The 27,961-nt window shown below is 36.4% G+C and overlaps 1 protein-coding gene across 1 annotated transcript; it reads right to left on the minus strand.

Moving 5' to 3' along the window:
• Positions 1–10,411: 10,411 nt before the first annotated feature.
• Positions 10,412–14,603, minus strand: LOC113349029. Its single transcript, XM_026592946.1, has 6 exons — positions 14,320–14,603; positions 13,274–13,432; positions 12,231–12,398; positions 11,965–12,119; positions 11,654–11,826; positions 10,412–10,690 (listed from the first exon to the last, which is right to left on the minus strand). The coding sequence occupies exons 1-6, from the start codon at positions 14,429–14,431 to the stop codon at positions 10,636–10,638; spliced, it is 822 nt and encodes a 273-aa protein (XP_026448731.1). The 5' UTR covers positions 14,432–14,603; the 3' UTR covers positions 10,412–10,635.
• Positions 14,604–27,961: the final 13,358 nt, after the last annotated feature.

Raw genomic sequence — 27,961 nt, forward strand, 5'->3', positions numbered from 1 at the left:
AGCTCTAAAGCTGACTGAAGAAAAGGGGAGACACATCCGCAACACTGCTAGATAAAGAGATATCCGCTACACAGCTAGATAAACATTGTAAGATGCGTCCGCTGCTTTACAGCTGAATAAGATTAGGAGAGAGATAAAGATGAGAGGGACATCTGCTACACAGCTGGACTAATTACGTGTGATGAGTTAAACCAGTGCTAGAAAGATCTTGTGCCAAATTGAAATCGGACTAACAAAGCAACCAAAATGTATCTTTCTTCGACTCTCTCATAGTACGCAGTAAAAACAACGTCTTCTTCGGTCTTCAACTGTTGATGATAAACTCTCGAACCTCGTAGAACCTTGACAATTTAACTTTCTCCTTAATTTCTTGCTTGAAACTTCCTTATAGAATTCTACTTCCCTATGGCCTTATTGAACAAAACGTAACGATGATTTTTTCATTTTTCATTTTTCAATTTTTCATTTTTTTTTTGACACAAAAATTACAAGACAAAATTTATATGGCCATGAGAGAAGGACTTTAAAACTTGGGTCTTCGCAACTTATGATGTCTTGGTATCATGAACTTCAACAACTTATATCATTTGCTATTATAACTTCTTGTAACTAAGTCTTCAACTTTGATTTTTGAATCATTCTTTTCTATTGTTGCTTCTAAACCTTAAACGTCTTCAACTTTCTTCATAGATTTTGATGTCGCTCCATCTGTTGATAAGTTTCTACTGAGAGAGAGTCGTAATCCAGTAACTAAGACTACATGATAAGTTGATTTGTCTTTCTGGCATTTCCTTATGACCTACTTGCCTTTCCATCATGGACGGTTAGGTCCATCACAGTTACCCTCTAAAAGGAACAAGTTCTCTCCTGAATTTCAAGGATCTCACTGTCTTTTTCTCTAATGTCTCAATGGGTTGTTATCCCTAGCATTCTAATTTCTATCTTTTCGGTGAGAACCTGAATGTAAACTTAGCTAACCGGGTACCATGTGACGCTAGAAGTTTCTCCCTTACCACCAAACTTAAATCTAACATTGTCCTCAATGTTCTAAAGATGAAATTAAAAACATGAACAAGGAGAAACTGTTACCACTTGAGGGAAAAGAAATAAGGAAGGATATTACCGTAAGCATGAGCGTAGATGCCTCCCAGAAAATGCTAAAATTTAAAGTCTTTAGTTAGACATCAAATACCTCAAAATGAATTGTCACCTTCCAAAGTCGTATACTAATAGTCGAAATAATTGTGGGTCCATAAGACCAAATAGGGCTAACACAAAAATGAGACAACTGCACTGGTTTAGAAAAATGAATAGAAGGAGGACATCCTCATCTAAGGTTTCTGTTAAGACAAATAGGTTTATCCGGGGGACATAAGAGAGCTTCATATGTGTGTCTCGATAAAGAGATTCATCTGAAATACTGGTATTTAATAACCGGGCCACCTCCTGGACAATATCAGGAGGATCGGGTTGCGGAGTCTGAATAGACTCAAGTAATATCTCAGACACACAAAGATCGAGTCCCAAGTTAGGGACTCCAATTAGCGAAACTTGACGATCACAAGAACCATCACTACCCCCAAACTTATGGTTTTCACTACTCACGGACAAACCTCTAACTATTACTTGAATTTCTGGGTTCGTAAAGTCTTTAAAATACTCAAGGGATTCTTCTAAAGATTGATTACATATCTGGTCTAAGAGAATGGTTTCCTCAAATTCATCTAAAGAATCTCCCAATAGAGTATCATACCAATTATCCTGAACTAAATCCTGAACTAAAGTGCTGATCATATTCACTTCTTCTAATTCATCATTCTCAGAAGGTTGTCTAGTAACATTAAAGACATTTAGTTCAGTGGTCATATTACCAAAGGAGATGTTGATAAGCCCGGTCCTACAGTTGATGACAGCGTTAGCGGTGGCTAAAAATGGGCGACCTAAAATCACTGTGATTTGAGCACTTGGGTCCTGAACTGGCTGGGTGTCTAAAATAACAAAATCCACTGGATAAATAAACTTATCAACCTCAATCAGAACATCCTCTATCACACCACGAGGGACTTTGACAGACCTATCAACTAACTGTAGTGTCATTTTAGTCGGTTTCAACTTACCAAGACCTAGCTGGGTGTATACATGATACGGGAGTAAGTAACACTATCTCCTAAGTCAAGTAATGCCTTATCTACCATGTGATTACCAATTGCATAAGATATGGTGGGGAACCCAGGGTCCTTATACTTAGGGGGTGTTTGGTTCAGAAGAATTTAACTTACTTGACCAGCTAAAAAGGCTTTCTTATGGACATTCAACTTACGCTTTCGTGTACAAAGATCTTTAAGGAACTTGGCATAAGCGGGCATCTGCCTAATTGCTTCTAATAACAGAATGTTGATGTTCACCTGCTTAAGTGTTTCCATTATCTCGTTGAAAGTCGACTCCTTCTTTGTTGGGGATAACAAATGTGGATATGGGGCTCTAGGCACATAGGTAGACCTATCAGGAATTTCTTAGGAATCCTTAGAGATTGTTTCAGTTTCCTCAGCTACATGTTCCTCCTCTTGGGAAGTAGAAGGTGAGCTACAGTATGTTCACTAGTCATGCCTACCTTATTGTCTACTGTTTTACCGCTCCTAAGGGTTTTTATCGATTTCACATGGTTTGATGATTCCTCACCAACTAAAGATATTTGATGGACCCCCCTAGGATTAGGTTGTGGTTGACTAGGAAACTTTCCTTTTTCTCTCAAAGTCTCATTTATCTGACTAACCTGATTTTTTAACTCGGAAATGGCCTGGGAGTTAGCATAATCTATGTTTTTACTTTCTTCTATCCCTTGCGCAACCAGATGGTTGATCTTTTCAGAGCTTTTAATAAACGAGGCGAGAGTTTCTTCTAAACTCGAGATATTTTTATCTGAAGGATTCTGAGTTTGTGCTAGTTCTGAAGGATTCTTATGATAGCCAAAACCTTGGGGAACCTGAGAGTTACTAGACTCACCTTGATTATGGCCCTTGGACCAAGAAAGGTTTGGGTGGTTTCTCCAACCAGGGTTATAGGTTTCTGAATATGGGTCAAACTTCTGCCGGTTTTTAAATCTAGTATTATTATAAAGAGCATTGGCTTGCTATTCAACCATCTGGCCCTCCCAAAAAGGCTCCATTTTACCACTACTACCACTAGAATGACCTAATTCTAAGGCTTCTAACCTTTTGGCTATGGCAGCTATTTTAGCATCTGACTCATAATATCCTTCTAACCTATTGACATTTCCTCTACTTAGAAGAACTGTTTTCTTGGGTTCCCTAATATTTTCCCATTGTTGGGTCTTGTCGGCGATTTCATTCAAAAATTTCATATTCTCATCAACAGTTTTATTCTCAAACCCACCACTGCATAAGGACTCAACCATGGTTGTTGTTGAATAATCTAAACCCTCGTAGAGGATCTGAACTAGCCTAACTTTCTCTAAACCATGATGAGGACATTCAGATAACAAGTCATTGAACCTTTCCAAATACCTATATAGAGATTCTCTCTCTTGTTGAGCAAAAGTACAGATTTGTGTCCTAATAGACGATATTTTGTGCCTTGGGAAAAACTTATGTATAAAGGAAGATGTAAGTTGGTCATAGGTTTCAATTGACTTAGAATCCAAACTATACAACCAAGATTTGGCTTTATCTTTTAAGGAAAAGGGGAATAACCTAAGTTTCAATTCATCATCACTAAGGTTTTTAATTTTCAGAGTACTACAAACTTCCTAAAATTCCCTAAAATGAAAATAGGGGTTCTCATTCTCTTTTCCTAAAAAGATTGGGAGCATCTGTAAAGTCCCAGGTTTGAGTTCATAATTTGCCTCGGTTTCGGCTAACTTGATACAAGACGGACGAGAGGTCCTAGTTGGGTTTAATAAAGCTTTCAAAGTTGCCATTTCTGGCACTACCAAAGGACTAGGAGTACTTTCTTCACTAAATGCCAAGTTTCCAAAGCTAAAATTTCCAAAGACAGGGCTCTCAAAAGAAGAATCTTAGAGCTCCCCGCCTTCACAAGAAGAACTACTAGGTTTGTTACCAATCAAACGACCTAGAGTATTTCTTTTCCAAGCCAATTCTTTAATGACCTCGGGCATACACTAGAAAAACAAAATTAAAAAAAAAAGCCCTAGAAGGAAGGGAATTTCTATGCAAACACAAACAAGGCGGACTCCACCACAGCAAACCTACTGAATTCTAGCAAACAAAAAGCATGATGGCTCCACTTAGATTGTTTCTAGACCAGCTTCTAATCCTTCGAAAGGGAATTCGTTACAATTTAAGAAAACCCCCGTGGAATCAATCCGAGTCAAAGTAAGTTAAATTGAGGCGAGGGAAGCTCAGTGGAGCTTTGGTACCCAAGGCCTCACCGCTATTACAAGGCGGCGCAGTCACGCATTCAACTCACATAAACCATCATGAACTTCGAAGTACGCTTAAAAGAGTAACCAATATTTTTCGAACGATTTTCCTACTAAGCTCGTTACCCTATAGGTCTCGTTCTATTCCAAATTTTAAAGCTTAGGTTCGCGTTTGGTTTCGTTTTCCTAAGGCGGGCAAGAAGAGAACGGTGATGAAATCCGAACCCTTATCTTGTATGGCCAGTCCTTGCCCTTTACTAGGAAAATAAAGCAGCCGTTTTCAGTTCCTAAGCAAATATACAAACGAAGGAATACAGTAACTCGCTAGCAGGGGATTCACGAGTGTTTCGACAAACTTACCTCCCGTTCCATACGGGGGATGAACCACTGAAGTCGACTCGGGCCATGACTCATATGTCATGTACGAACCCGAGGGGCCGAGACGATATCGTAATCGCCGTCCTTCTCTGCAAACAGTTTAATATTTAATACTACCCTTCCGTAGGGTTTAAAAATAAAAGAAAGTCCGAGTGTCCAAAGTCCAAAAGAGAGTCCAAAAATAAAGTGCAAAAAGAAAAGAAAAAATAAAAAAATTCCTAATACAATCTAATAAGATAAAATTCTCTCTCACTTTTTTTTTTTTTATTTTTTTCTTCGTTCTTTTCGGTTTGTCTTTTGACTCCAAATCTTCAAGTAATCACCAACAACTTTGGCAACTTCTTCTTTCGCTCTGAATTCCAAAATCTGTAATGAAAAGCCAAAAACGTAAAATAGAACAAATAAAATTAATAAAAATAAAAACCTAAAAAATAAATCTAAAAACTCTAGCCTAAAGACAAGTCCGCGTCGGCGGCGCCAAAAATTGATGGTATTTTTACAGTGGTAAGAAAGTGGTTCGTTAAGACTTGTGAAGGTTGTGATTTTAGATGTAAATTTTAAGAATAAAGAAAATAAAGCAAGTAAAAGTTGATGTAAAGATTAAATTAGAGAAACCGGGGTTCAGGATTTCACCATTCACCAATATTCATGTGATTCAATGTTAATTTTTATCATGCAATTCTAGACAATATTATTCCAATTTAAAAGAACTTGTGATTCTAATCATTGCCTTAACTAGATTTTCAAAACATTAATTGTTAATCGCAAGCATGAAGTATCAAAAGTACTAAACTAAGCATACTTCATCAAGAGAAAACACAACTAATTAATAAAAATCATTTACTCAATTTTCATTCGGTGCAAATAATCATAAAAGAATTGCGTAAATAATTTTAAATAAATTTTACCACATAATTATTGGAAGAATGGCTTCCTCCATCGCCCCGAAGATTGGGTTTAGCTCCTCATATTATTCACTCGCTCAAAATATTGGTTCATAGCTCAAAAGTGTATAAAAAGAGGTGAAAAGAGCTAATACAGAGATTCGCAACAGTTATAATTGTTGCAATTACACTGTTACAGAGAACGATAAAGATGAACTGTCGTTTTTACTGTAGAAAATAAGTCTGTCTGCAAAGTGTCGCTGTTACTGTAGCATGAACGACAGTTTTTCGTGGGTGGTTGTTCTTCGTGTTCTTCATAGCACCAGCAAAAAACTCGTCTCTACAACTCTGATTTCACGCCTCTGTGATGCTCTAAACTCCGCCCAAACTCTCCATAATCCCTCTATGCTACCCCAGAGCCTTATTTATACTCAACAGATCTAAGAATAACTCCTCATTACTCCACGATATCTCCTATTATACGGCAGTGAAGAAAAATGTTCTTGGGAATATTTTCTTCCCTGATTTTTCTTCTCATGCGTCTGTTTTATCTCACCACACTCCTTACACGCTAAATACAACTCCAAGACGGAGTATAACTCGTGCACGCATGGAATATTCACGTAATCTTTTTAACAGAACCCCATGAAACTCTCATGCTCTGTTTTCTCCAATCCACGTAACCATCCCACTTTTCTCGATTCCAACTCATATACCACCCCTGTTTAGTCGAAACAGGGTATATCCAATCCACATATCCCATTGAATCCGGCCAAAGCTTATTGAAATTTAATGCTGAAAATCTGACCAAATATCCCGTGAATCTCACACTCCCTATATTGCTTCGAATGGATTATCCAGCCAATTTTATTTGTATCCAAAGCCCATACCATGCCTGTTTCACTCATAGGAACAAACCCAATTAATCTGATCCATTGAGTCTCACTCTTTCACGCCCAAAAATCCGATCAAAAATCTGCCTTTGTTGCTGCCATTTTGCGCCAAAAATCAGTTTTGAAAGGTAGAAGATGGTTAGCCCTTATCCAAAATATGGGCGCCTTTAACAGTTGGGGCGCCTGGGGGTGCCCTTATCCAAAATGAGGGTTCCTTTAACACTTTTTCTGGGGTGCCTTTAGTAATTTTCTCCGGGGGTCCAAATAGCACTTTTCGAGCAACTTTTTCCGCACAAATGTATTTCTCCAAAAACACCTATCCAAACACAAAAACACCATAATTAGTACAAAATCGAGCACTAACAATACAAAACATTGAGGACAATTCAGACGCAAAAATGTGTTTATCACTCAACAGATACAATCCCCTAGTCTAGGAATTCCACCACCCGCCGAGAATTGACGCCTATGTAGTAGTTGTTTTAATCTAATGTATTTCTTTTATTTTCATGTATGATGTGGTGGTTGTTCAATGCAGTACGTTTTTATTTATGATGTTAATATTGATGGTGCAATTTTTAATCCAAGAAAAATTTAAATTACTGACGTGCAAATGTGAAGATAATCGTAATAACATAATACCATAGTGAATCGATTTGTCATACAACTTCAATCAGCCCACTCCACTAAAAAACACCTGAGACATTCCCAGAAATGCCTTCCATATGTGTCTTCTTCAGAAGAAGTCCGTAAATGCATAAAAGTCAGTGAGACGAACATTGAAAAAATGCATAAAATTCACTTTTTACTTTCTTCAGGCCACTGCACTAAAAAACACCTGAGACATTCCCAGAAATGCCTTCCATATGTGTCTTCTTCAGAAGAAGTCCGTAAATGCATAAAATTCACTTTTTACTTCAATCGTCGATTGCATGCTCGTTTTCAATCTATTAGGCTCACAGTCCAGCCATTTCTTGTTCTGGTAAAGGAAATTAATCGAGAAAAGTTCAGCGTTGTAACTGAAGATGAAGTGATCCAAACAGCTCTTGATAATTGGGAGGAAGCTCATGGTAAACCTTTTCGCTACGAAGCGTGTTTCAAAATTCTAAAAGATGGTCCATCTCAAGCACATCGTTACTGCACTCGAATGTTGTTGCCGGTCTTTACAATGGAAGAAGATGTTACTCTTGTTCGATGTTGGTTACATCGTATGATGAGACCAATGGACAATGACAATTTCTGGGAAAGAGTATTGGGACATTTTGTAGCATCGCGGAACGAAGTCATAAGAAACAGTAAGAGCCTAGAACTAAGAATTGCATTCATCGCTAAGGAAGTCAAACATTATACGGAAGTATTGTGGATGGTTCATCGTAGCAATTCTGGATTATCCAACGAAGAACTGGTGAGTATCTTACCTTTGTCCTCATGGACTCAACTGCATCATTAAAATATTTGAACTTGTTATTTATCTGTTTTACAGAAAACCATCGATCAGACCAAGTTTACCGAAGAAAGCGGAAGAGAGTTTAGGCATTTTGAATGCTATGAACTTTACAGAGAGAATGTCGCTGGATTTGATGATTTTTTTTGTGGTTTATTAAAATGTAGTTTGATGTTATTTGCAAGTTTAAATTGTAATAAATTCCACTTAATCTGAAGTGGAAATCTATTTTAAAATATAAACATTTTCATTCATTGATATTACTGCCAATTCTTTTACAAGATATAAACTTAGACAATAATAAAAACTTCAATAAAAATCAAGTACAAGTTTTGGCCTCCTGTTTATCTTCATTTGACGTAATTTCCATTCAACGCGCTCTTTGACAGGTTCACCTTTGTTTTTGAATTTTTTGTTGTTAACTTTCAAAACTGGAGTTCTTCTTTGCTTTTTAGCGGAACATTTTCTTGGAGCAACTTCTAAAACTTGCACTTCCATTTTACAATTTTCAATCTTTTTAAAACTCCCACATATCTTAGAAACAGCAGCTTCAAGTTTTGCATCGCAAAAAAGTGTGACCGCCTTTTCAGCCATTTTAGAAGAAAAAATTCAAGTGAATTTTGGTGTGAGTGAATTGTTTGAAGATGGTGGTAATTTATAGAGGTAAAAAGTGAATTTTAAATTTTAAAAAACTACCCGTTGGCGTTTGTCGCAAAAACGCTAGCGTTTTGTCTTGAGACGCAGCGTTGGTTCTTCTGACGCCAATGTTTGTCCTTCCAATGCCAGAATTGGATCTACTGACGCCAGCGTTTCTACCTGGATCGCACGCCTATTGATCTAACGCCCAATGCTTTATCATAGTGGAAAATCTAATTTGGCCATCCACCTGGCTTAACAAAAGAATGAGTTTGACCATTCCCATAGGAATTGCCCTAATGGTTTTGGTTCGGGAAGAGTAAATTTTTTACTCCAATCCAATAGCTCGTGTTCCACCTGCTCTTTCATGTCAGGAATATTCTTCTTCTTTTTAAGTAGCCATGCGTCAAAACGTTCCCATAGGTCGATTTGACTGAAATATTTGTTACCGAAATATAACACCCCTCCCAAAACCCCTAAAGTATAAGGATGACACACGTTATATGTTAGCAGATGAGGTGGTGCAAGATATTCAAATTTCTCCTCAGTCAAATCCAAGGTGAACACCCTTCCTCCAGTTTTATCCGCCCAGTACAGCACTCCATTCACAAAGACACCATGTTGACCCTACTTTTCCCCGGACTTGGTATCAAACCTCCCAACATTTCTCCACCCATCCCCACTGCCAAGAGTATATACTGCAACCTCCATGAAATGAGGTTTTTTCCTAATCTTATACAATTCAACAACTTTATATTGATTAGTTAAATGGAGGTAACCAAATCCACCCGACCAACTAACATACTGATCAACACAATCTCCAATAAATTTAGGAAGAACAACATAGTCTTTGGTCATTGGATTACAAATACAACAAACTGAATCTTTCCATCCACGAAGACAAACTAAACCATTAAAACCAAGAACATTATAGCGGTGAGATGTAAATTGATCATTCTAGTGTTAGTCTTATCAATAGGTGTCTTTTCATCATGTTTTTCATCATCATACTCAAAGTAATGAAGCTGTTGATCCCGACATCTAACAAGAAAACTGAACTTACCAGAATCAAGATCATGAAGATGAGTCAGGTGCATCTGAAAAAGGATGGATGATGATAAACCAGATTCCTCCACTGTTTGCATACCAATTTGCAGTCTAGGATTGATTTACTTGGTAAACGAGTTATAATCTCCGGTAAAATGTCAGTTGGGAGATTCTTGAAACTCTCCATTAACGGGTTCGAAAGAATTTGGGAATTTTAGTTGTGGGTGAGACTGGAGAGGCTTGAGAGAGTAAAGTCAACTGGATGTATCAACTGAGTTGTTGGGGGTACATAGAGCGTATAAATCCTGGTCAACAAATAAAAGGCCTCTTGTTGGTTGAGCATCTGAAAGGGCGCCCTAAATCTTATTTTGTGATGGATGGAGATTTTAGGGTCCTGAAATCGCTGAAAATGGTGGTAGAAATCATTTAAAAGTGAACAATAACCAAAATTTGCTTAATTTGGTCCATGGGAACACAAAACTTAAAGCTGTCATGATCTGGTCATTTTACGATCTTTTCAGTCACTTTTTTGGGACCTGAATTATTTTTGCACACGCACTGCTAAATGCTTGAGTTGTGCGCGAGGGAAAAAAATCCGTTAGTGGCTGCACATAGTACCCTAGTAACTAAACTAATAGGAGGAAGATTTTGATGAACAGCTAGAGGAAAAGAGAAAGCAAGATCACAATGTGAGAAGTGTGACATTAGTAAGGGTTAGAGGACCAAAAGATGAAGCAAAGAGGCTCGTATTTTCTTTCTTTTTTTGAAACTTACAAAGAGGCTCCTATCATTCTCCTTTATACAAGTAAGTAAAACTGGAACTCCAACATCAATCAATTCTATGATTATTATATATCAAAAATAATTTGAACATGAATTGGAACTCTGATAATGTAAAGGTTTACAATATGGTATGCATATTTAGCTTGACTTCTATAATCTCCAACAGAAAACTTACGAATATCCTTCCAACATGATATATACAAATCCTTGTTGAGTTGAGGTTCTCCTGCAAGAATCGAAAAATAAGTAAATACAGAAAATGCCGTCATCAGAAAACTATGCTACAAGAGAAAACTAAATTATCCCAAGATTAACCCAAAACCAGTTATCCAAACTAGAAGAATTGTGTCAACTGAGTGCTTATGCTCAAGAATCATAATTCATTCATGGTGAACATATGTGCGCGCGTTCAGTGGCGAACTCTGGAATACATTTATTTATTAGAGCATATCAACCTTAAAGCAGCGGAGCTTGAGTTTCTACCGAAAACGTATTTTGAAGGAAGTCCAAATATAGGTTTTACTATGTAGTTTAGTTTAAAATAAACCTTGGTCGTATATAGCTTACCTAAAATTCAGTCCTTGACCCATATTTTTACAATTATTCCAAAGATGGGTCTCAATAACGCCAAGGGGTGCTGACGTTCAGGGTGTGCAGCGCATTATGGGGCTGTTAAGCTAGGGAGTGATGCCCCAGGCAAAGCGTCCCACCCTTTTCCTGCCCAGCATTTGGAAAAATAGTTTCTCACAGGACAATGTTTCCCAAGTGATATCTCATTCGATATCACCTACATTACAGTTACACAGGTATGTAACGGCAAGTGCTAGGGGTCATAGCCAGAGTTGGAAAACAAAAAGACTACATGAATGCATGACTGTGTATAAGTAGGCAAACATACATTAGACATATATATGCTCTAGCATGCCCTGTTTGTTATGTTGCTTATTTTCTAGTTATTATGAAATTTTAGGCTTTAGCTATACTTCAAAGTTTCACAACGGTGCATCACATACAAGACATTAACCTAAAACAATATCCATGAGCTCGAACTTGATCACGTAAAAAACACACGCTCAGAACATAGACTAAGTAATGATGGAGGGTAAGTAAATTGATGTGATACTTATGAAATGGCCTGATTTCATAAGTACTTAACATAGAATTGACTAGCTGATGATATAGGTAGTACCTCTTGTATGAAGTGTAACCTGCATACCCAAGACCACCGATAGCTGAAATGCTGACTAAAATAAGCAGCATAACCAACCAAGCAGACATGCCACTATGTTTGCTGCTTTCTAAAGAATCACTTTCAGCCATATCTTCACAGCTTTTCAAGTTGCAGGCCTCCTGCTCAGGTGGCTGCAATCAGTGGATTTAGAAATATTAGCAACCATCTCTTTAAGGAATGTAGTTATCAACTAACAAAATACAATTTTACATATACTAAATGTTGAACTAGATTTTTCAAAAAAAAATCAATAGTGTTTTCCTGCTCACCATTTCTTCCCTGGAGCATCTACTTTCATCCACTGGATAATGTGGAACGGACATATCCTCCAATTGCCCATAACATTCCATATCTCGATACCGAACCCCTCCATCACAAGGAGATGAACATGGCATCCATGGGCCAGTAACCCACTTAAATGTTTCTGTAAACCCAAGAATGCAATGTATCGGAAAGCTTGATGAGTTTATAAGAGTTACAAATTAAAATCCGACACGACACACGAAAAACATGTCAAGGTATATTTGACCAGTACCTTGTGGTTTTTGCTGAACAGCTAACTCCGCCCCTGTCTTACAATAACCAACTTTGGCAGTTTTGTCTGTGATAGAAGGATCTGAACAGTCCATACAACATACGTACTCATCACCAAAGTCTACCTTACTTTTACATTTTGCACACTTATCAGTCACCTTTGGGGCTTCTGCATGGTTCAGAAGAGAAAGAATGAGTCTAATAATAAAACAGATCGAGAAAAAACTGAACCTAAAAGATCATATCCTGTGTCTTTAGGTCCATACAAACGTTAAATATAGATATGACATTCCTCAACCTATATAAATTTCAGCCGATGTCTTTTTATAGATCTAATGGCTTATACTATCCTTTGTGATAGTAATCCAACAGACAAATTCCAATGCACATGCACCATAAATCATTTGATTTATCCTTAGCCTCTTCAAAGGGATGGAAGATAGATTAGCTCTGAGTTTTGAGATAATTTCTACACATACAATTGCTAAGTGTACAGCGGAAAACCAAAATAATTTGGTAGTGGAATCCTCAGATAGCTGCAGTTCACTTGTTTACCGAACCCAGACTCTCTAAGCAACTAAAATAGCACAGAACAAGATTGTTTAAAAAGTAATCAATGAAATGGACATTGTCTATTTCAAGATTCGAAGTCAAGACAAACATGCAGAAATCACTTAAACAGCCAAAAAGGAGTCAAAAGAATTAGTACTCCTAAACAAACAGGAGGATTATGTGGTCTGTTCATTTTGCACAAGATCTACTTGCTAGAAGCGTCCAAAATATAGATTCAGTAATGCAAATAATTCGCCTCAAAAGAGACTCATTGTGCAAATTTTCAAATATTTGAAAGAAGAGGGAAGTTACTTAGATCATTGCAAATCACATAAAAGCGCAGATAGCAACTAGTTTTTTGTTTAATGTTCAGCGTTTATAGACTCGCTAATAGGTTAACCTGGAAAATTCTAATTACTTATTTTCTCCTCAATTCTCAATGAAGATTATAATCTTTTAGAACTTACTCACCAGAGAATATGAATTACTAACCTGATTTGCAACAGTGAAAATGAGTGTAAAATGGATGGCATGAATCATATCCAGGCTGCGGGCAAAGTCCATTACAGTCATCTGAGTAGTCTATTAAGACATGACCTGCACCACATCCTCCGAACCATTTATTCTGACAAGAATCCGTCCAGAAGCATCCTGTATTTACTTAGCCACCAAATAGTTAGAAGCTACAACTAATAAGATTTCCTTAATTCCTTACAAAGAAAAGAGCATAGCAATGTTTGTTAATGAATAATCCTTAAAATTATAAAATGGTGCAAAACGTATGACAAAAATTCTACCCACAAATGATGAAGAAAAGAGTAAAAGAAGAAGCCAGAACCACATTTACACTTACAAGTTACAACTAGCTAACCAGATTATCCTAACAAACTTCAATTTACTTCCTCATATGGGCATGTTTGCTTGGTACTCGTACAGTCGTACAAAGCACCTGCGCGAGCTGAGATTCTCTAGGTGTACTCCGAGAAGTTCTATCATAAGGTTTCAATTCCGTCTAGTCAGCACTGTAATAGAATTACCTCTGACTGCTCTGTGCTACACAATTATCTCCCATGTTTAACCAAGTCAACTAGGTACCTTTCAAACTCCACCTATCCCCTGCTAAGTTCTGTGCTTACCAGACCAGGATGATTCCTAAGAGAGGATGAAATTCCTAACAGTCAGTTTGAGACCCACGGGACTTAATGATCACAGAGAAGACCCCTAATACTCAAACAATAGTGTAACGATAAATGAACGAAAACCCTGAACTGTCTAAAAGATAGCATATGGATACAGAAAATGTGTTCAAAACAACTCTCTCAGGCTAGAAGTAGCTTTAGGGATTCTAAGAAATCAGTTTATGACATTGCTCGACCACATGACTCCTGATGGTTGATCTTTATACAAAAAACTGAACCAATTTCTTGTAATTATAATCGCAATTTGATCAGAAAAACTTATAAAATGGAAAACAAGAATCAACACAAGAAATAGTAGTAATAAAGTAGTGGAAAACTGGACAGGAAATTAGGGATTACCATGAGAAGAAGGTGGGAAATCAAGTGAGAATGTGGAAGAAAGATATGATGAAGTGATGAAAAGAAAGAGCGGTAATTGCAGCTTCAATTTGAAGCTCCTTCTTTTCTCCATTAATTTCTTTCAATTTCTTCTTCTCTGAGCAAAATCAACAAGGAACGTCAAAAACGACGATATTTGTCTAGAATACGCCATGACATTGACTTTAATTTTTGTTTAATCAACAACGAAGGGTTCAACACCTACTACTACTTGTTCATCACAACTTCACGACTCACAACTTCGATTTGGCACTCCATCGTATTCCATTGGTTTGTTTGGTTGGTGATCTTTTGAGGGCCCTCTTTCTCGTAAAATGGTAGGGTCGCTGGGATGGTGTTAGATAGGGGTAAAAAAATAATCTAAACGAATGTGAAGAGTTAATAGCATGTTTGAATACCATTTCAGAAGTTATTTTTTGACTTTACAAAGAAAAAACGATTAGCTTTTTCTGTGAAGCAAAATAGCTTTAAAATGGCTTCTATAAGTAAAGGATGATATTAGGTTGGGTAGACAATTTCAAAATGACTTATATAAGTAAAAAAAGTTAGCTTTTTGTGAAGCAAAAACATTTTGCTTCCGACTTCTACTTTTGATATCCAAAAGGCTACAAGCACTAGCGCGTTTTGATACACATCCAGAAGTTGCTTTTTGACTTTTGAAAACAAAAAGGTCAGAAGTTAGTTTGGGTAAACAATTTCAGAATGACTTCCAGAAGCAGAAGAATTAACTTTTTGTGAAGCAAAAGTCAGAAACAGATTTGTACCCAAACGTGTTACGGGCAATTTTTCTACTTGGCTTCTGGCTTAACAACAATAGCTTATCTTTGGTAAGAGGTATTCGTTCCCTAATCAAAATTTGAGCAAGATAATTTTCTTTGTTTTCTACTTACTGCAATGCAACTAATTCTTTTTAGAAAGAAAACACGATCCTAAACTAACGATATATCCAAAAGGAAATCATGTTTCAATGTTGAGTTATTTTAGAAAGGATGTGTCAAAAGAAAAAAGATTTTACGAAGGAAACAGAATTCCAATCTACAAAAACAAAGTCGAGGTCTCTAAAAAGGAAAGATATAGTATCATTTGAAAATACTGAAGGAGGATAATGATGATCCGGAAGATTTGGAATTTGAGAGAAACCTCAAATTCATGTCTTGTGAGAACAAGATATCGAAGAGAAAAGAACGAGAACTCCCGAAACTTACCGGGAATGGGAAGAATTCCAAACAAAGAGATTCCGGGGAAAGGACAAAGATCGCAAACTAAAAGGCGTCATTAATCTTTGAGAAAGTTATGACTTTCTCTTTTCCTCTGAAATTGGTTGTTTTATTATTGTTGTTGTTTGTTTTCTTGTGTATGGAGTTGAATACTTTTCTTTCATTTCTTTCCGTTCGGTTTTCGGATTGGCTTTGTCCTCTCTTTGTTCACTTTCTTTGTTGTCTGTATAATTTTGAAGTTGGCTTCTGTCTCCCTCTGGACTAACTTCGACGCCTCTTGTCTTGTACAGTAGAAATTCTATAACTTAGTGTTGTGGAGACCATCAAAATCTATTAATTAACCGTTAATAATTATTATTTAAGCGAGATATTATTAACAACGGGTACCTAGATCAGCTGCTCATCCCCGTTCCTCAAAGTTTTATGCGTTCCACGAGGTCCCAGGTTCGAGTCCCCAATGGCATAATATTGCAGAAATTAACATGGAAGGTAGAGTTACCACCCCTCCCCGCGGCTAGGTTACCCATGAGGCTCGCTTTGGTAGACTAGCAAAGCAACCTGTTCAATTAATGTAGTAGTATGTTGTTGGAGCTTAGCTTGTTAGGCTTCCAACTAGTTAATGTAATACTCTTTATCCAATAATAAAAAAGTTAAATATATTATTAACTTATACATAAATTTATTATCAAGTAATTATTTTATAAATAAATTATTCAGTTTTCAGAGCATCCTTCAATCTCTCAGAAGAAAATGCAGTTACGTGATTGTTGACTGACAAAGAAATAATTGAGGGCGTTGTGGGAAATCATAAAGATGAGGATGAAGCTGATGAAAGTTCTGAAATAGAGCTCTCTTAGCGAAATGAGGCTATTAGAACGACAATCACGATATCGAATAATTTCTTGTTGTGTAAAACAACACCAGAAGTTCTTACGGTGATAAGAAAAATTAGAGATGAAACTGATTTCAACAAAAAATAAAAAAGATTTGAATCAGTTTTCAAAAGTTATTCAGAAATCATTAATGTACTGAATATAGTATATAATTAAAAAATGGTTTAACCACCCTTATCCAGGTCAATTGGATACCACAATTTGAAAATATGGATCCTACTCAATGGTACCGTATCCAAATAATAGTTGATCTCATCGACCCGATTTCTCATAACTTGAGGCAAGATAAGCTAAATAACCTCCGTACCCAAGCATCCTAAAGAACCGTTAACATCCACCTTGTTAGAGCATCGCTCAGTGAAACTCACAAGTTTTGGAATGTCAAGCTTGTTGTCAATTTTAATCAATTCTATGTTTTGATTTATAGTCTACAAGAGTCAGTATCAGACTATGGTAGTTGGGTATCAAATTCACTAATCATTGCAACTTGTGTTGTACCAAAATGATATAATCTCCTTCACTTATAAAATATCAATATCCGAAGACTATCCAGTACGAATAAATAACGAATCTAGATATAAAGATAAATTAATTAAACCCAAAAGAACATTTTATTAAAAAAAACATGAACCTCTTACATGATATAATTGGCTTCATCTTCGACCCCATTAGAAAGGACAAACTTTTCATTATTACAAAACTAAAAAGAAGAAAAGAAATAAAAGAAGAAACAATCCTAAAACTAAAGCTCTCGGTGCTGGCTATCAGATCTTTTTTCTTCTGCTTTCGACAATACTAATTTATATTTCACATGTCTATATGGTAATCAAAAATATATTATCTTATAATTTTAGGGAATTGTAAATTTAACACACTTCCCCCAACTTGGGACCACCTAAAAATATTATTTAAGAAAGTTAATTAAAATAATTGAGTGGTAATTAATGGAGTTTTTACTGTATACATTCTTCTGTTTTCTTTTCATGATGAATAAAATATAACCTCTCTCCTAAAAAAAGGAAACCTTACTCAAAAGGAGGAATATATTGAAAAAAATAAGTCGCACCAAAGTCAGTGATATGGTTGATTAAAGTTAATACAAAAACAATCTCTAAAGAAAGCAAATAAAAAGAAAAGAGAGGTGATGATCCTTTTATATCTCTTCCAGATGAATTAATTGATGCATGTTTGGCTGCTTGAGATTTCATTTTCAGTGGGAGATAATATTTCAGAAATTAAGTTTCAAAGTTGCGATGAAAATGTTGATACATCAGTGGAATCTGAAGGGGTACTGTCAACTGGTGCCTCTAGGGATGGGGTTCTTTGTTATCAAGATGGGAAATGAAGAATATAAGATGCATATCTGTAAGAAAGGTCCATGGAAAGTGAAGGAGGAATATCTAAAGATTAGGGATTGGAAGCCTAATTTTAAACTTGAGAATCAAAGAATTTTTATCGCTTTTGTTTAATTGGACTAGATTTCCCAGTTTTCGTATGGAATTTTGGGATAAGAGGATAGTGGTGGCTATTGCAAAGGGAGTTGGAAATCCCATGCAAGTGGATGATGCTACATTGAAGAAGATATTCAGTTTATATGCCAATGTGCTGGTGGACTTTGCAAAGCATGTACCTGAGAATATTTGGGTTGAATCAAAATTAGGAAGTTTCTTTCAGAAAGTGGAGACTCCTAAATCTCCAAAGTTCTGTAACCATTGCAGAATCGTTGGGCATTTAGTTGCAGAGAGAAGAACTAATAGGAAGGTGTTTCAAGTTGAGCAACAAGCAACTGATAAGGGAACCAATGAAAATTTCCAGATTGGAAATCTTAAGAAGAAGAAGGAAAAATAACAAAGTAGGTGTTAGACAAAAAAATTCTAGAAGAAGGTGAAATTGTGATGTCTCGGAAAATGGTGTGTATGTTGAAATGGGTCAGTTGTATGTTGTGGAGTGGGTGAGCACCTTTTATATTGATTCATCTGTTCCTCCTGGTTTTGAAAACCACAATAGATTTCAGGTTCTCGAAGAATAAAAAGAGGAGTTGCCACTTCTCAATTTTTTTTGAAGATTCAGAAACAAGCATCACAAAGCCGTCCTTGTCCAAGCCGATTCTTAAATATAGCAAGAAATTGCGGCTAAAAGCTAAAGGAACAAGTATGTTCCCCCTTGTTACTTTAATCAAACAAAAAAAAAAACTCCCAAAATCTAGTGTTCCTAATAACATTTCAACAACTAAATTTATAGAATTTGGTTCTCTATGGGGTCTAGACCCCTTTAAAAAAAGATCATCAAGACATGTTTAGCGATCTTCGTAAAAATCATGATGGTTTAACTGTAGGGATGTTGAAGAATCTTCTACTTGATAGTATAAGACAAGATGCATCTCTTGATTTTTATCTTTTTTGTGTCCTTTGAAGTTTTTTTTCTTTAGTTCAAACTTTGCTATATTACTTTTCCTTTGGGATCCTTTCTCATCTTTAGTTGTAAACTCCCGCACATGACTTCTGTGCCTTTTATTATATTCTCTTTGATCCACTAAAAAAAGAAGAAAAAAAAGGCGTACCAATTGTGAAGAACTGAATTTAAATGAACACTATCAAAAATATTGGAGGCAGTATTAAAATGCCCTCACAAACTAAGAACAAATAGTTTTATACTTTCTTTCATTGCACATAATTTTAACTCGGGAATGAAAAAATTCAAAAGATAAAACAGAAAAAGAATTCTATTTAGTAAAAATTGCCTCAAGATGTGTATAGATCTATGACCGATGAGGTCGCGATTCAAAATAAAATTAAGAAATTATTATCATTATCATTAATATAAATAAATTAAACTAATCAATCGAATCATTTTTTCCATTAGTATAGTCTCATCTAACCTCAAAATCTCCTTAAAGTAACTTTGATTTCCTTAGGTTGATCTCCACGAACTTGTCATCCAATACTTATAGTAACTAATCCCTTGTATATCTTAGAGCATCTCCAATAAGACATCCTTAATTTCCTATTTATTAGGCCATATAGGATTGATTTAGTTTTTAATAAAAATCCTTCTCTAATAGGAGTCTGAAAATTAAATGTGAGATGAGGTGTATTACAATTATTTTAGACATACATTAGGTCATCCTATGATTTTAGAGGTTCTTTTAGAGAATGTAAACATCCTAATCACCAATATCTATGATTATTAATAGAAAGATAAAATATTTTGCTTCAAATCAATGATTTTAAAACTTTCGAACCAATGGAATGTTTTTGATGGTTGGAGATGTTTTAGTTTTTCCTCCTTAATTTAAGGAGAATTTAGTCTCACATTCGTAAAAAAGGAGAGTAACACATGGGATGCACAACACATTCCCATTGGAGATGCTCTTAGTTTTGGTTTCCTCTCTGTTATCTTCGAAGGGTAGTCGAAACCTCGTATTAAGTTCCCTAACTTTCCTGTTACTCATCTGCAAATATTTCCCATTGACTTCAGTGTTCCTACTATGCTTTCCAGTTATCACAATCTCATTGTTAGAGCATTGCTAGGTCGAACTCGCATGCGTTGCTATCTCAAGCATGTTTGTCAATGTTAGTGATCAAAACTATATGTCTTGATTTCTAGTTTACTTATGACTAAGTCTCGGTCTAGGATAGTTAGGAATAGTTGAGCTCCAAACTCCATGGCGATTATCTTACGAAGATGAAGAACTACTCAAGGAACCAGTGGAACTTCATCCGACCAAAAGGAATGTGGAGACTTGAATTCATCGGTACTCAAAAGTCTATCTACTCTATCTCCTACTCTTGAGACAAAAGTCGTGTAAGTATGATAGTTTTCATACATACACATTTTCTATTTCGAGCTGAGTTTGTTTACTCGCCTATCTTTTTCTCGAAATATGTGTTGGTAAGCTTTTGCTTTAACCATTTTTATCTTTACCCGTGACGAAAATCATGATGACGTTTCAATCTTGAAAATAGCTTTGATGACGATAGTCGATTTTTTATGTCTAACGACTATTATAACATTATAGAAGAATGTTTCAATGATTGAAATATAGAGTTGAGATTATGTAACTGATAGGTGTCTAAAACACCTAATTTTATATCTAGTATTTATGCTTTCTTTGATATTATCCTTGTGAATTCCATCTCTTATGTTTAGTTTTGAGTTATTAGGTGCAATAGGGTCGTTTGGAGCGAAAAGAGCAAAAAGATCAATTCACAGGCATTATTTGGAGCAATCTAGGTGGTGCAAGAGGAGTTATGCAGGAAATTAAACCGGCAGTCTCCTGAAATCACAATTGAACAAGAAATTAGGCTGTCGGTTCTCTGAAACCGACGAGCCATGTATGAGCTTGTTATCCCTTAATCATCAAGAGGGGTGCCAATAATAAATTCATTTTCCTACACATAACCCAAAAGTCCGAGAGATTAGCTTTTATTTCATCTCCTCTCCCTGAAACCAATGGAGGCTCCATTGCTGTTGTCGAGCGATTCCACTGAATTGAAAATTGAGAGATGATTAAGAAGAATTAGGTGATGGGTTCTTGTGGTTGTTCTTCAAGGGTGAGAAGAATAAGAACTGGTGTTGTGATGATGAGGTTGAACTCGATTTCACAGAGGAAGAACAGAAAATCTAGGGTTTGTGTTTGCTGTTGGTTTGTGAGGAGATTGATGGCTATTTGAGAGTTTGTTAAGGAATAGAAGATGGGTCTGAGACGAATTGGGGTTTTGAGAAGTCATGCAAGTTGAACTGAAATAATGAGTGGTTGAGATGGTGAATTTGGGTTTCTGAATTGAGAATTTGGTAGAAAATTGGGTCGATTGTGTGTTGAACAAGATGCAGAATCTGTGTGTGGCTGCTATTTACGGTGCTAGCTGTAGCTGAAACGGTGTTCTTGCTGGTTCCACAAGTGAAGAATGGTTGGAGTCTCACTGAAGCTAAGTTCTAAGGATTTAGATGGAGCTGAGTACAAGACAGAACGAGCATTTGAAGTGATTGCAGGTGTTGGTGATGTTCTGATGCTAAGAAATACACACATATGTGTACGCGGATGAGGCTCGAGTTAACAGTCATGCGAGAGGCGGCTTGGAATGAATTGAGCTAAGATGAAGCTACTACTGTGCAGATGGAATGATGGAGAAGTTTTGAACTACATATATTTTGCAGGTGCAAGTTGGTATGAGATATATGCACTAGTGGTGTTGGTGATTAGAAGATGCTGATCATGTTGAGTAGATTAAGCTGGAATTGGTGGTACTGTTGGTACTTCGAACTCAGGTTGCAGGCATGGATAGATGCCAAGGATTGAATGTAATAGCCTAGGTTGTGCTGAAGCTGCAACTATTAGATATATGTTTAGTAATTGAAACTCAAGTTGGTGTTGGAAGCAATTGCTGGTTAACTGAAGATGGAAGCGATGGGAATGGCCAGGCAGTGATGGTGTTGTTGCAGTTATGCAATTGCGGAAGCAATGGTTGAAAAGTTAGAATGTTGGGTTATGCAGTGAGTAAAGGAGAGTGCCGGTGGAATTGGACAAGGTATTGCAGCTGTAATTCAAGTGGTGTCTTGTTGTTGTGTGGAGCTGAAAAGGATGATGATGATGTTGCTACTGCAAAGAAGATGGATCTGAGGTTATGAGCTTAGTCTTGGATATGCAATGGACTAAGACAGTGGTTGAAGGAATTGATGCAGTGGTTGAGCACTGATGGTATTTCTTGGTTGGAGTTTATAAAGATTGTAGTCGTTGCGGAAGTCAGGGAAGAAGAGGATCTACAGCTGTGATGTGTGTTATGGAATGGATGTAAATGAGCTGAAATGGTTAGTAGAAATTGTTGCTGCTATACAGGGAATTATTGTTGCAGGTTTATGTATCGAAACTGGAGTTGCACTGACTAAGAGATAGGTTCTGGGAGTTAAGTTTGAGTCGAGAAGAACATGAATGGCTTGAAGCAGAGTTGCAGGTGGTGCTGGATTCTATTGGGGCTGAGTTGTGTTGGCTGTAAGAAAGATATTGAAGTGCAGTTCTCTTGGATGTGAGTTGAGCTTGAGGTTGCAGTTACATGGGTTTGCATCAGTGGTGGTCGTGTAGAGCTGGAGGATATTGCAGTTGCAGGATGTGAACCTAAGTTAGGGTTTACATTACAGGTAATATGGTTTGTAAAGAATGGGACTGAATGGAGTTGCAGGTGTCAGTTTTCTAAACTGACAGACCAAAGACCAAATATTTAATGGGCTTATGAGCTTTGTTTGAGGCCCGAATGGTGATTATGAGCTGGACAGTTTTGGCCGAGAGTTACAAATGGGGAAGGCAAAGAAGCAATATAAAACAAGTTTTATCTCTTTGATATCTGATCTCTATTGCTACTTCATTTTTCTAGGGTTTAGAAACATGATAGGTTTTCTCTTCCTTCTTGTTATGAACTCCATTCACATGTTTAGATAATTTTATTTTGGTTAAGGAATAAGTTGTAATTCCAACCATGATTTTTATGCAATGAATTAGTCTTATCTCCCTACTTTATTGCTTATGATTCAATATAAATATTGTTATAAGATTTGAATGCTTGTTTAGTCGAGTCGCGAATCGATTGAGTTTGTTTTCATATCTATTGCTAGATTAGGGTTATTATACGCAAAAGTGATAATTCCTGATTGCAAGTAGCATAATTGTGAGTATTGCTTGTAGTGATACATCCTAGTAGTCACAAGTGGATCATAACCTTTGTTAAAACGGGTTAGTGCTTTTACACGTTCGTTTTCTTCGATTAGTCTTATTCAATAGAACTTAGTGATTTTAGGAAGTTAAACTTAATTGTGCTTTTACACTTTAGGTTACTTTCTAGGAAGAATTCACATGTGCATCTTTTAATGTGGTTGTGATGAAATCAGGGAATTAGCGGGATATACTTGCGATCAAGATATCTTAGGACTTTTCATAAAGTTGAGATTAAATATCAATTCTAGTTATTGTTACAAATTCATGTTTGTGAATTAAAACGAATCCTTGACCGATATCTTTATATCTTGATTTGCGTGTTTGCTTTACTTTATTTGTTTTTAGTATAACTTAGTTTATAAAAATCAGAAAACCCCCCTTGTTACCTTTGTTTATATAAGAAATCGAAACAAATGACAACCTAGACCTCTCTGTGAGAACGATCCTTTCTTACTCTTGCTATATTATATATTTTGAGTAGAGAGAATGTGTAGTTTTTTTTGACGCATACGACAGCGATCAAATTTTGGCGCCGCTGCTGGGGAGGCAGCGATTGTCACTTGTTTTTGGTTTCTTATTTTTAGTTTTGTTTTTAGTTTTTATTATTTTCTGGTTTTGACGTTGTTTTGAGAACTCTTGTTTCAGGTACTTATTGTCACATGGAAGGAGCATACTGGAGCAATGGATACGGTTTTCAACCTCCTCAACAATATGACGATTGCCCACCATCTATGGGATACAATCAGAACCAATCTATTGGCTATGATCAATATCCAAGAGCTTATGGTGATTTTCATACATACCAACAACAACCTTGTAGTGGGTATGTAAGTGAAGCACCTAGGTGGACAATTCTACTTCCAATTTGCTTTATCCGAGATGTATGAATGCTATAAATGGACTGAACATCGCACAAACCAATTTCTGCAACACTTTTTACCCGACTCTAGATCGTAGTTATGATCATTCACCCATTCAAAGGGAAGAGTCATGGGAAAGAGAACCTATTGTAGCCAATGGTGGTAAGCGTGTGAACGTTAGAAAACTTGCACAAAAATTATACAAGTTGGAAGATGATGGAACCTCGGAAGAGCTTGTCGATGAAATTAGTAGGACCATTCATATGGAACTTAAACGACATCGTGATAAAGGTTGGGAAACCGACTACGATTCTTATTTTAGTGAGTCTGAAAATGAAGATGAAGAAGACTATGATGACACTTCTGTAGATAACTCAAGCATTGATCTTAATAATGATCAAGAGTCTATTGAAAGGTTGGAGCTTGAGGATGATGCATTTTTGAGTCTTCTAAAAAGGTTCCTTATAGCAAAATTTGGAGCCGCAAAAGAGTGTGTGCCTTACAACGAAGAGGAGTGTGTTGAGAATGAAACCGATATGACCAATATTGTGGAAGACCCAATTGAGCTTGCAAAGGATTGTATTGATGATGTTGATGTCGAGACTTTGGTTAAGAAAGAAAACGACGAAGAATGGTTGCAAGGTTTGATAGAGGACCATGATATTCAATAGGTGAATAATTTGCTTGAGTTTTTCAAGGATGAAGAGGATTCCGTGATACAAGAGATTGTGCAAGGTTTTTCTAACCCTTTGCCTACTGTTTCTTCTCTTTTACCTCTTATTGGTTTGAATATATGTGCTTCGAGAATATTGTTAAATGATTTTGTTTCTCGATATCCTCCATTAGAGATGCTTGATTCTCATACTATGCAGGTTTTGGAACAAGAAACCGTGGTAGTTCCCGACTACTATATTCTTTATACACTTCCAAGTGTGGACAAGAATAAGTGTGGGTGAAACTTTTATCGGTTAATAGCTTCATTTCTGTTTTATATTACTAATATTTGTATGAAGCTAGTGTTTGGAAAAACAGGTTCTATGGATGGATCCCCAACTTTTCAGATTATTGTTGTATGGGGAATTCAACTTGCAAGTCAAGCTGACGACTTTAAACCAAGCGCTGCATGGGAGGCAACCCACTGGTTTTGTATTTCTTATCTTTTAGTATTTCTTGTTATGTTTTTATTTTTCTGATTTCTTGTCGCATATCATTATATGATTTCCCACCTTGACTTTCTTTGGACGATTCAATTTACATTGAGGACAATGTAAAGTTTAAGTGTGAGGGAGTGGTTAAGTATTTGCATTGTAAATTTTTCATGATTTTTCAACTTTTTGTAAATTAGTGAATATAAAAAAAAAACTCCAACTTTTAGTTAGTTTAGAGTCACATAGTATACATGTCGCTAAGATTACATCGAGATTCTCATAAGAGTGACTGAACTTAGAGATGACAGAGAACATGATCGGGTTTCTTACTTGTATGAGAGTTAAAGTTGGATTTAACCATGCTAGTGGAAAATATGGTGCAGATTGAATTCGGTATTAGAGTTGTGGTCCCCTATAGTGGATACTACCCATGTTATATCATGAGAGGCACCGGCCTTCACTTCTTTGTACCTGTCTAAATTTGTGCTTTTAGAGTGTATGTCACCGTACATAAACTCCGGGTAGAATGGTGAGATACCAAACCTCCCACCAATAGAAGCACTACTTTGATCTCTTGAGTGCTATTTTGTCAATCATGATGGTGACATCTAATTGCTAACTTACATACCACTTGTAATATTGTTAGCAGTTAGCACCATCCACTTTATCTCTATCTACACCAACAGGTCCATAGAAACACCATCATCATTAACAAGAGGAGCATCACAAATTCGAAGGAAAGTTGAAGACTTTCAAGGTTTACAAGCAACGGTACAAAAATGAGCAGGTTTCATATTCAAGTAAAGCAACAAGACAAGGAGCAGAATTTTTACAAGTTGAAGACTATTGTACAGGAGCGAAGATTATTAAGATGAGAGTTCAAGGAGTTTATGATATCGAGACGTACAAGTTGTGGAGAATCGAGCGGTAAAGTACTTACACGATGGCCTTTGTACTTACATTTTTTTATTTTATCATATTTGTATATTATTTTCTCTTGTTCTAAAAAAACAAACTTGGGACATGGTCATTGTTATGCTAAGTCCCTTGTCAAAAAAAAAATGAAAAAAAAAAGAAAAAGAAAAAAGAGACAAGAGAAAATTTTGTTAGGTTTATTATTAGTTTTATTATTTTGTTTCGATTTATTTTTATTTTTCTTGTCTCAATTAAAAAAAAGGAAAAAAAAGGAAAAAAAAAGAAAAAAAAAAGACAAGAAAAATCCTTTGTATCATATTTTGGGTTTGTATAGTTCGTTTTTAGTTTTGTATTCTTTCAATAAAGCCAATGGAAAGAAGGAATATCCATAATGAAGTTTCAAGCAATAAGGAATTAGAGGAAAGAATCACATTGTCAAGACTCTACGAAGTTCAAGAGTTATCATCACTAGTTTAAGACCGAAGACAAAGATAGAGACAAGGATTAAAGACCGAAGATGTTTCTATGGATGTTGTGAGAGTGGTGCTAACTGCATGCCGAACGGATAACGAGGTAAGTAAGCATATCCCCACCTTCTTTAAGTGGTTGATTTCCTTTCTTAGAGATCGTCAGAAAAAAAGGATTTTCAAAATGAATAAAAGATGTGGGTTTTCAAAATAATTCGGATGGTTTTTACCTTCCTACTATTCAACATGTCATGGGATTCTCTCTTCATTCCTACCTGGACACATGTGTGACCCATAAAAAGTTGTTTATTATTGAGAGCAACTTCATAAAACCCTTTCTTGTGAGGCAGAGTCAAGACTTTTGATCAATCCGAACCCTAATTTCTTTCGACAAGGGATGGTTATTTCTCTCTCAACTTTTAACGATGAGATTGTGTTCATTTATGTGTCTAACTTCTTATTACTAGTGTGCAGAATCTCTATGTCTTCTTAGCACGTTGGATACTATCATTTCGGAGAACTTGTAAGTTGGAAAAGTAGGTTTTGTGGGTATACCTCTAGTAAATCCTCACGAGATAAAACTCGTCCACTAGGGACACCTAGGGGTTTAAAGGCTTGTTATACATCCTAAGTGTGACCGTAGCCTTGACGACACGGAGTTGTATGTTTGTTTTAGAATTGTTTAGTTTGATTTTCTCGAGGACTAGCAAAGTCTAAGTGTGGGGGAATTTGATAGGTGTCTAAAACACCTAATTTTATATCTAGTATTTATGCTTCTTTGCTATTATCCTTGTGAATTGCATCTCTTATGTTTAGTTTTGAGTTATTAGGTGCAATGGGGTCGTTTGGAGCGAAAAGAGCAAAAATATCAATCCACATGCATTATTTGGAGCAAGCTAGGTGGTGCAAGAGGAGTTATGCAGGAAATTAAACTGGCAGTCTCCTAGAATCACAATTGAATAAGGAATTAGGCTGTCGGTTCTCTGAAATCAACAATCCATGTATGAGCTTGTTATCCCTTAATCATCAAGAGAGGTGCCAATAATAAATTCCTTTTCTTACACATAACCCAAAAGTCCGAGAGATTAGCTTTTATTTCATCTCCTCTTCCTGAAACCAATGGCGGCTCCATTGTTGTTGTTGAGCGATTCCACTGAACTGAAAATTGAGAGATGATTGAGAAGAATTAGGTGATGGGTTCTTGTGGTTGGTCTTCAAGGGTGAGAGGAATAAGAACTGGTGCTGTGATGATGAGGTTGAACTCGATTTTACAGAGGAAGAACAGAAAATCTAGGGTTTGTGTTTGCTGTTTGTTTGTGAGGAGATTGATGAGTATTTGAGAGTTTGTTAAGGAATAGAACATGGGTCTGAAATGAATTGAGGTTTTGAGAAGTTAT

This window comes from Papaver somniferum, chromosome 2 (genome assembly GCF_003573695.1).
Source record: "Papaver somniferum cultivar HN1 chromosome 2, ASM357369v1, whole genome shotgun sequence".
Taxonomy (NCBI): domain Eukaryota; kingdom Viridiplantae; phylum Streptophyta; class Magnoliopsida; order Ranunculales; family Papaveraceae; genus Papaver; species Papaver somniferum.